This window comes from Delphinapterus leucas, chromosome X, assembly GCF_059928025.1.
Source record: "Delphinapterus leucas isolate spDelLeu-1000000601 "Yukka" chromosome X, BTC_Dleu_Yukka2, whole genome shotgun sequence".
Taxonomy (NCBI): Eukaryota; Metazoa; Chordata; class Mammalia; order Artiodactyla; family Monodontidae; genus Delphinapterus; species Delphinapterus leucas.
Genome location: NC_143150.1, coordinates 88,042,836 through 88,052,940, shown reverse-complemented (window position 1 = coordinate 88,052,940; position 10,105 = coordinate 88,042,836). Strand labels below are relative to the sequence as shown.

Genomic DNA, 10,105 nt, shown 5'->3' with positions numbered 1-10,105 from the left:
AGGTAAATTTGAGACACTTTGAGTACTTTTTAGAGATTGAGTTGTGGGAGCAGCTTTCCCTTCTCCATGGTGAGGATGAGTTTATCCATGATTTGAAACTGCAAACTCTCAGGTTTTTGCTAGTGATGGGGAGTGGGGGATTGAGGGACTTTCCTAGGCCATTTGGAGTCAACCTGCATTAGGGAATTGGTCTAGCAATGGAACCTAGAAAAGATATGAACTGTGCAGTAGGTGTAAATTGTGTTCTTTGCCTCACATAATCTGGTAATCTTCAATAAAATCTCATCAAAAGTTACGGCCTTGCCTCTGGAGTACTGTAGGAAATTAGGGATGGATGAGGGCACATTCTGGGGTAAAAAGGTAGAAGGGTGAGAACAGGGTTCCATTTCCTGAGTCCAGAGTGGTGGTGTTCTTGTTTACCAGTTGAAAATCACTGTCCCCAGAAGAGCACATGAGGGTCAGAGGCTACAGACATGGTAGCTTGCTGAGGATTCAGAAAAGACAGAGGGAACTTTCTGGAAAACAAGGTAGTAGCAGGCCTACTTTTAGCCAATACATTGCAACGTGTGATTTAACAAAGGGGCACTCCCTCTGAATTGATACTTCCCCCTCTCCTGCCAGCCTCAGTGCTTGGTGAGTAGAAAGTTTGTGTGGGAATTAGAAGAAAAACCAAACCAAACCAAACCAAGCCTATTCTTCCCTACATCAGGACTTGGTAGAGAGCTTGGTCTGGATTTCACACCCAAGTTTTGTGCCATGCCTGCCGCACTTGTGCAGGAAAGAAGTAGCACAAATTCCATGACGGCCCTGAGCATTAGCCTAAAAAACTGAGGAACAGCAAGGTGCCTGTGTAGTGCGTGCTTAACAAAAGGGGTCATGGATTTTGGGAAATATTCTGGAGGAAGGGGCTCACCTGTGCCATTTGTGTCTGGGTTACATATGTTTATATTTGAAAAGAAAAAAGGCTGGAACACACACACACACACACACACACACACACACACACATATTTTTTTGAACTTGGTTATTCTGGGTAGGGGGTCATGTGTGATTTTTGATTCATTTATTTGGGGGGAATTTTACAAATTTTCTGAAATTAAGATGAATTAATTTTGTAATCAGGAAAACAATTCATTTTTTTTAAGGTAAATTGTAGAATGGGGAGTGGAACCTAAGCTTATGTCCACCACTGGGGTTCAAAACTTTCTGGTCATGTCTGACATACTGATGCGACTAAAAGTCTTTTTACATGTATAACTGGGAGACCTCCAAGGAAAGAATTCACACTAAGGGAAGAGCAAGTGTGCCAACATGTCAGCTCGGGAACAAAACCTAGGTTTTTGGAGGGGAGGAGAGAGTCTGGCAACTGGGCTGTAGATTGATGTTCCAACCAAACTTCTCTACTTAAGTCTTAGGGATAGACGGGGGCCTACAAGTAAACTCTGAAGAATTTTTTTTCAATTTTTATTATGGAAAATTTCAAACATATACAAAAGTATAGAGAATAGAATAATGAACTCCCAAATATCCATCACGCAGCTTCAATAATTATCAATTTATCACCAATTTCAACTATATGCTCACTTACTCCACCCTCAGATTATTTTGAAGCAAGTATCAGTAGCATATCACTTCATGTGTCAAAATTACAGTACATTTCTCTAAAAGATAAGAATAAAAAAAACATAACCACAGTACCATATCACACCTCAAAAACCCCAATATGTTGGGGAGGTGTGTTTTTATTTCAAATTCTGTAAAGGTTGGGGGAACAATTAATAAATAAATACATTTCACTGTTAACATGAGGAAGGGTGTAACACTCAAATGGAGCCCATTTTTTTCCTGATGTAATTGCTTTACAATGCAAAAGAAAGAAAACTACCATATTAAAGCCACTTTAGGGCCTTTGTAGGGAGCTGGGGAGGAGTGCTGACATCACAAACCCCATGGCAGAACTCCATAAAACTTCCTCTAAACACCTTTGTCATTTTCTTAAAGTTGATCTCCTGGAGGTAGCTGACCCAAGTCCTCTCTAAATCTTTCATTTTCGGTCCCCCCCCACAGAAGTTTTTTTTTCCCCCCAATGCCTTTGCCAAGTGACAACAATTTAGTTGTCTTTCAGTCCTCTGCATTCTCACATGCAGAAACCAGGGGGAATGAGGAGCTAGCTGATGTATTGGAAAAGGGGAGGAAAACTGTGGCTAGCTGAATCACTAAGAGATGCAAAAGAAACCTAGGCAAGCTAAGTGGCATGATTAACTTTGGAAACTGCCTATAGCAGTCTTTTTGCCTCTGGCATCAAATAATACAGTATACTGAATCTGAAAAATAAGAAAAACCATCTTTTCTTCAGAGAGATGTTAAGATTACATCAAAGAGGTGGTTAGGGCAGTGCAAAAACATTAAATTTGTTATTTGTATATCATTTTAAAATTTTATAAAAAGCACATTATCTTATGTTCATTGTATTTATTTTTATAGTTACTTTTATAGCAAGTGATATTTTTGAATAAAATTTTAAGCAAATTAACAACAGTACAAAAACACTGAAGTTGTTACATAAAGGACTGATTCTACAGAATGTTGCCTTAAGTGATGGGTAATCTTAAAACTGTGCTAGCCACTGTGTGGTATGCCTTAGAAATATGAGTAATAATTCTTGTCCTTGAATATCTTACAACTGCCTTGAAAAGTTTCTGAAACACCTGATACAGAAAAGCCACACACGTGGTGCCTGGACAGCATATACTCTACTAGCACCAGATTGGAAGGGGAACGTTTTGCCATGTAGTGATTATAAAATATGAGTTGAATCAAAGAACCTTCAGTGATGCCAACCATATTTCAAGTAGTGTCTCAGATGCAGAATATGCAAAGAGTAAGGAAGTGTGGTCCTTGCTCTCGAGGATATCATAGTCTAATGAAGAAGGCAGACATATCAAAAAAGCACAATAAAAGGCTACGGGTGCTGAATAAGAGTCTGTTCACATACAATAGTACAATCACCAGGGCAAGAGGAGTCAGTGGAATAGACAGGGAAGGAGTGTCCCAAGATGTAGGAGGAAAACCAGATGAGCTGTCTCCTTGGAAGCATGGAAGTGCTCACCTATACTTGCCAATTCCATTCATCAGTGGTTCACATCAATGACTCTTTCAAAGCAATCCTGGATATCTTTGCTGTTCATCTGGAGAAACAAACCAACATACAATTAGCAGGCTCATACTAACTTAACAATTCTTCCAATTGATAAATTTACAAAAGGTTTATTATCTGTTATCACTCACTTTGCATTTGGAAAGCCTTCACAGAATTATCTAATGCAGATGCAATGTGAGTCTGGATCAGCAGCTGAGGGAGTTACAGGTCAGTATATGTTACAAAACAAAGAAGTCAGGAAAGCAGTGATAACAGAAGTTTTGCAAAGGGGGGAGTGGTCATCTAAGACATAAAAAAGTCCTAAATTCCATGTTCTGGACTCTAAGCTTATGGCAATTATTCAGGCTGGTTCCTACCCATCAAAAAGTTTGTGGTCTACCGGCCACACAGCCATGCAAATAGAGAAGTACAATAAGTTGTGAGAACCATGACACTCACAGAAGAGGGTACGTTGACCCAGGTGGTCAGAAAAGGCTTCTCGTAGGAGAAGTTTATGAAGTAACTATTTTTATTATCTTCAATTTTATATTAAAAAACCCTGAGCATCAGATAGTTAGATAACTTGGCTGAAGTTACAGAATTAACAAAAACTGGAAGCAGTTTTCAACCCTAGGTCTGTTTGACTTCAAAGTCCAATGTAGTTTGATGTATCACATCAAACTCTCATAAAAATGTCAAGTTTTATTTCAGTCACCATAGTGACTTTTCCATTTCTCATAATGCTGTTTGCCCATAAAATCTGTTAAATACAGTGTAACAGTTTATCAGGAGACAACTACCAGGAAAATACAGATGAAACTCTGGTAGTGCCTGGTGGCTTCCCCATATGGGATGCCTGGAAGTAAAAGCTCTGCCCCCCAAATATACATTATTTGTGTGTGTGTACATATACAGACACAATTTCTTGAAAAAAATTTATACTTTATAGACATAGCAATAATTATTTCCAGTGTTTCTATGTATCTACATTAATCTTTAATGTTTTCTCTCTATACATTAAAATAATAAAGTATTTGAGCAGCTGAAAATATATGCTGTTTATTAAACATGCAGAAAATAAATCGGATTCATTTCTGCAAACTTCAATTATCTATGGAGAGTACCCTTTCTCCGTTTTTACCAAGGGGAGGGCTGAAAAACCAAACTAACAACATATAAGTGACTTTTTAACACTCTTAGAAGGAAAAAGAATCCCAACTGTACATCAATCTTTGGAGCGCTGAGGTGGTAGAAATTTTCTGTATATGACCTCTGCTCACCTGTTTAGCCTGAAACACTTGGTCTTAAAGAGAAAAAACGAAATCTCCTTGGAGCTTTAAACTATTTTAGGCTAGGTTCCATAGACTATTTCACAAAAACTACTTAAATGAACCTAACGGTCAATCCTTAAAAATAGCATGACAGGGCTTCCCTGGTGGCGCAGTGGTTGAGAGTCCGCCTGCCGATGCAGGGGACACAGGCTCTTGCCCCGGTCCGGGAAGATCCCACATGCTGCGGAGCGGCTGGGCCCGTGAGCCATGGCCGCTGAGCCTGCGCATCTGGAGCCTGTGCTCCGCAACAGGAGAGGCCACAACAGTGAGAGGCCCACGTACCGCCAAAAAAAAAAAAAAAATAGCATGATATATTCTAAATGTTTCTGGCAAAAAACAACGACAAAAAAAAAAACAACCAAAAAAACAAACCCACAACATATTTATAGGCTAAATTCTTTATAACGGGTTAATATGAATATTATACATTTTTGCCTTTGTCAGATACTTAATTTAAGAACCAAAAAAGATGATGCATTATTACCTCTAAGAATAACAAGTTATGGCTCCAAAGTATTTGTGACAGCATTTCAGGTGGAAGGGGTTTTTATCTGCAAAAATATCTGTAAAATAAGAACCCAGTATATCTGCTGTATTAATGTTAATGTAGAATTTAAGAATCTTCTTGAATAACTAGGTTATTGGGGGAAAATATCTTTGGGTCTATTTGAGATTGAATGAATAGTAAAAAGTCAGATTGTTTGGAATTAAAAATATGTACTCAAATATATATTCGATATATATCACTTTTGCAGAGAAAAACAGAAAAATACACAATAACCATAATTAATCAAATGATATAATACAGATAATAAAACTGTCATTGGTTTTAAAAACCCACTCATTTTTTAGTTTACTTTGATAGCCATTAGTACCGAAAATGTTTTGTGAACTGAAACTTGTACATTGTTTATCTGTGCTTGAATGTGTAATAAGATTTGTTTTCAAAAGAGTGGTACTGAATTTCTTTAGAAAGTGGAACAGAACCCACTTTTTAGAAGCAATCATATAAGCATGTTACCAATTTGTAGAATTAAAATGCAACCAAAGAGAAAAATATCTGAGTATTTTGAGGAACAAAATACATATAGCACACAAGGGGACAGCACAAAAGAGTATGTGTTCTAAAATTCAATATAAAGTTCAAAAGCAGAACTTAAAAGATAGGAGGGGGTAGTACTGATTAGGAAGAGGAATGCAATGGGCTTTTGAGTTACAGGTAATATTAATTTCTGGATCTGAACTCTGGTTACATGTATGTGCTCACTATATAAAGATTCATTAAGCTGTAAAGATTTGTCAACTGTTCTGTATGTATGCTGCACAACAGTAAGCTATGAATTAATTTAAGAAAGGTAACTTCCATTAAATCTGCAGCAGTAATTGTGTTTTAAAACAGGTTACTTTGAGGACTAACAAAATGTTTTAAACAACCATTATTTTCTACCTTATTTATTTACTAGAAGGACGTTTTAAAAATGCTTAAGCGTTATATAAGGAATGACCTTTCCACCCTGATGTCCTCTTCAGAAAGTAGATTTTCCCACTACCTAACTCCTGACATGGCTAGAGGAATAAAGGTAGTTCCAGAAGACAGACCTATGCACCTTAGATAGGATCCTTGATTTCAAACAAGTACTGATGCAAATGTAAGAGCTTTTAATTTGGTAGCTTTTAAGTCTGTCATGTGACACAAAACCTTTATCCTAAATCTTCACGAGAGATTGTTCAGGCGTCCTGACAGTTTGAGGATTCTGTAGCAGCTGAATATCAAGAAGGCTAACTCACTCAACTGGGATGTAATTACCATATAATATTCCATTCCTTTGGCTACTGGTATTCAGACAAGTTTAAGTGGACTATCATGAATTCAAATATGTGAACTAACTTTCTTTCAAAGACTAGTTTATAATGAGAGAACCATGTTGCTCTAGGGCACTGAGAAAGGAGCAATGGCAGTTGAAAGTTGAGCACGCTAAATCACACTCAGAATACAGTTTTCATAATATGTACATATCAGGATATGTACATAACAATACCTTCCCGAGAGGGTCTTTATTCTATAAAATAATATTTTGCTAAGCTACATTCAGGCTCAATGGGAAATGGCCATTTCAAGTAAGAAGTAAAAAACTACCAGTTGTGAAAATGTTCTGAAAATTGAATTATCAACATATGAATTAAGCAATTTCTGAAAAAGGCAAATTAGATCAAATATCTCAAGATAAAATTATTATTCAGTGTGGAAAGAGCACATGATGTAAAATTCCTTAAATACTTCTTTGAAATTCAACACTGGTCCTTCAAACCAATCCCCATCACAGAAGGGCTTGCTGAGAAGGGCTAAGGCTGTGAATGAGAAAACAACTTAAGAGAAAAAATTAATGAAGTTGCCATACAACCAAGGTGATCAGATTTTAAAGGCCTTCACTACAAAAAACCCACAAGACTGGTACCAAAAGTGCACATACGCACACAGACACACGCAGACACATACGGACACACACACACGTGTGAACTGTAAAGAAAAAACAAAACCACAACACGTATACACGTGTACACACACACACACACACACACACACACCCGCCCCCCAAAGACTGGGTCAGCAGTTAAGGCACCTTTATAAAAAACAAACAAACAAACAAACAAACCAAAAAATCCCATGTGGCTTTGGCTTTCCGAAGTGTGTTACAGTGCTACCAAGAAGCGATTCTGAAAGCATCTGAAAAACGTGCAAAATGTCTGAAAACAGTGCCTGGCAACTGAGACAGTTTGCAAGCGTGATTCAGAGGTCTGCCAAGGAAACAAAAGAAGCCTCCCTCCTCCCGGTGAGACCTCACACGGCACCAGGGGCGCTCCGGGCACTATTTACTGTCAGGTAGGTGGAAAGCAAGAGTCTGTGCAGGAGCGGTACATACTAGGGATCGCTCTCTGGCAGGGACGGGGCCATGGAGTTTCCACTGGTTGGGGAACCGCCCAGCTTTAGTTTTTGCAGATATTCGGCATGCACGGGCTTGTGGCACTGGAGAACCTTGATCGCATCTTCGATTTTGAACCACTCTCGCTTCCTCCCAATGCTAACCGAATCTTCCCAATCCTCCAGAATCTCAGTGACAGTCAGTACATACACGTACGTTCTGTGCTTGCGATCTTCGTTCTGCTCGAAAATGCCCAGGAGCCGGCCCAACTTCCCCTTGACTCCCGCCTCTTCGTACACCTCGCGGACTGCAGCACCGCCCGGCTCCTCCTCGGGCTCCATGCCCCCGCCCGGCACGATCCAGCGGTCCGGGTACCGACTGCTACTCACTAACAGCACCTCGTCCTCGCGCTCGCTCCGGAAGCACAGGCACGCCGCCCGCTTCTTGAACCCCTCCGGGTCGTAGGTCCGCGTCTGGTTCGGCTTGCACTTCATCCTCGAGGCCGCTCGCCGCTGCTCGGGTCCCCGCTGCCGCCGCCACCGGGACGAGGGACTCCGAGGTGCTGCCGAGAGAAAGGGCCGCGGCGAGGGGCGGCGAGAGAGAGGCGTCTCAGCCCGCGAGCCCCGGGCGCTCGGGGAAGATGAGGCGGGGGCGGGGACGGAGGCGGGGGCGCGCGAGGTACGTCAGTCGGTCCGTCCCCCCGCGCGGCCGGGGGGTCCCGGGCGCAGACGCCTGAGTGGAGGAGGCGCCACCGCCCCCGCCCCCATCCCCGCCTCCGCCCCGGAGCCCGCCACTCTGCGCGGAGCCCACCCGCGTCTCCGGTGCGCGTCCCCGTCCCTCCCTCCTCAGCCGACGGGGCCGGGGTTGAGCGAGGTGAGGCGCATTCGCGGGCGCGTCCGCGTCCCCGGGCACGTGCGCGTTCCCGTCGGAGGGCGGGGGGCGGGGGTCTCGTGGCTCCCGCAGCGCGTGGCGCCTGGGGCGCACTGCGCAGGCGCCCCGCACCTCCGGGCTGGGAATCTGCAGCCCCCGGGGTGAAATGTACCGGCTTGTGACCTGGGCCAAGCTTGCTTCCACGTGTGCCTTCGAGCCAGACGTGGCTGTGGCGCGGCCGGACGTTTCTCCTCACCCTCCCCACCAGGTTGCAGGAAACACACACGCAATCGTTTCACACACAGGACGGACGGTCAAGTGCGTGTGGTCCTCGTCATCACCCATAAGGTAGAGTGCCGGCTTACTTACAGGAAGGCCCCGGTTTTGTCAAGACGGTCCTCGGTATTCTTGACAAAACAGTACCTAATCTTTGCTGAGTCATATCATGCAGTTTTGGTTCTTCAGCAGGTTCTTCACCTTGCCAGGCATCTTGGCACAGCCCATAAGTGAACACCTTTCTTGAACCCCTATTGACATCTTACCCAACCTCTGGTCCTCGGTTTGCTCAGCAGTAAACTCCTCACCTACTTGGTTCAGACCTTTGCACTTTGGGTCATGTTCACCCAACAGCTGGAGAACCACCCAAAGCAGTGTTTTATTAAATCCCAGGAATCTCTCCCCTCCACACACTCCACCCTTGTCTCTCTTTCTCATTGAGAAGTACTGGTTGAGGCTTTGGGAAACATGCCTCTGGCAATCCCTTCATATTTTGCATGTTGATTTTTAGAAGCCTCCTGGCCAGGGACTCCAGCAAGGCCACTTGGTGCTCTCTCACCTCTGTCTGGTCATCCTGTCCCCTTGGCCAAGAAGTGGCCCTCCCACAGCCCCAGATGTAACAGCCTAAAGCCTTCCCCCTCCTTCGTATTTTTTCTTATGGTTTCCCTGCTCTCACAGTAACCTGTGGAGAAGACCTCTGATATCCCCTCCCTTTTGCCTTATTGCAACTTAGGCATCTTTGTCTCTCTCTTACCCACAGACCGTCTGCTGGCATCAGGCAAGCAGGATCACAACACCTCACTTTTCCAGTGAAATAATCCATTCATCAAGGGGAAGTTGAATCGGAAAGGTATGTGGAAAATGGTTACGAAACATACAGTCCGGTTTTTAAATAACAAGTTAGTTCAGCTTGCCAGTTCAGCTTGTTCCACGCCGTGTATATCCAACTAGCTCATAAAATTGATTCTGTTCCTGGTGGCAAGACTACCCTCAATATCTAGAAGTATAATAAGACAAAAATATATGGGCATAATATAATAAAACTGTATGAAGAAAATGGTAAAATGGAGAAATGAAGAGAATGACCTCAACCAATAGCGATACTAGTGCTAATGACCATATTTTACCGATATATGGATGATCAAGGAACATTTGGAGGAAGGCAACATACCATGATTAAAAACAAACTAGGAGGACTTCCCTGGTGGCCCAGTGGTTAAGACTCTGCGCTTCAATGCAGGGGGCACGGGTTGGATCCCTGGCTGGGGAACTGCCTCACGCCGCGAGGTGAGGGCAAAACAAATGAACAAACAAAACACAACAAGAAAAACCCAAAACACTGGGAAAATAGATTTCAGCACAGGCTGTATACCTCAGTGTGCCCATACTCACAAATACACAAATGATGTTAAACAACTAGAAACAACATCCATTATAGTCAGGATCTAGGCAAATATACCAATTATCACCCATACTATTACATATCATTTTAGATTTTCTTTCCCGTGTAATGAGATTGTAAAGAGAAAAAAGCCTACCATTTTGGTAAATAAGACAAAATTGTCATT

At 42.5% G+C, this 10,105-nt stretch overlaps 1 protein-coding gene across 2 annotated transcripts; it reads right to left on the bottom strand.

Annotated features, from left to right (window-relative positions):
- Positions 1 to 1,286: 1,286 nt before the first annotated feature.
- Positions 1,287 to 8,081, bottom strand: LOC111169514 (diphosphoinositol polyphosphate phosphohydrolase 3-beta). Of its 2 annotated transcripts, XM_022563797.3 has the most exons (2): positions 7,392 to 8,080; positions 1,287 to 3,188 (listed from the first exon to the last, which is right to left on the bottom strand). In XM_022563797.3, coding segments are annotated over exons 1-2 (495 nt in total). In that variant the 5' UTR covers positions 7,886 to 8,080; the 3' UTR covers positions 1,287 to 3,187. The 2 variants fall into 2 exon arrangements, with proteins under 2 accessions (XP_022419505.1, XP_089760664.1); XM_089904538.1 differs by lacking the exon at positions 1,287 to 3,188 and having other exon boundaries at positions 4,326 to 8,081.
- Between the last annotated feature and the right edge of the window lie 2,024 nt (positions 8,082 to 10,105).

Excerpts from the sequence above, each read along its gene's own strand:
- LOC111169514 (XM_089904538.1), bottom strand. The coding sequence starts at position 7,885 with ATGAAGTGCAAGCCGAACCAGACGCGGACCTACGACCCGGAGGGGTTC.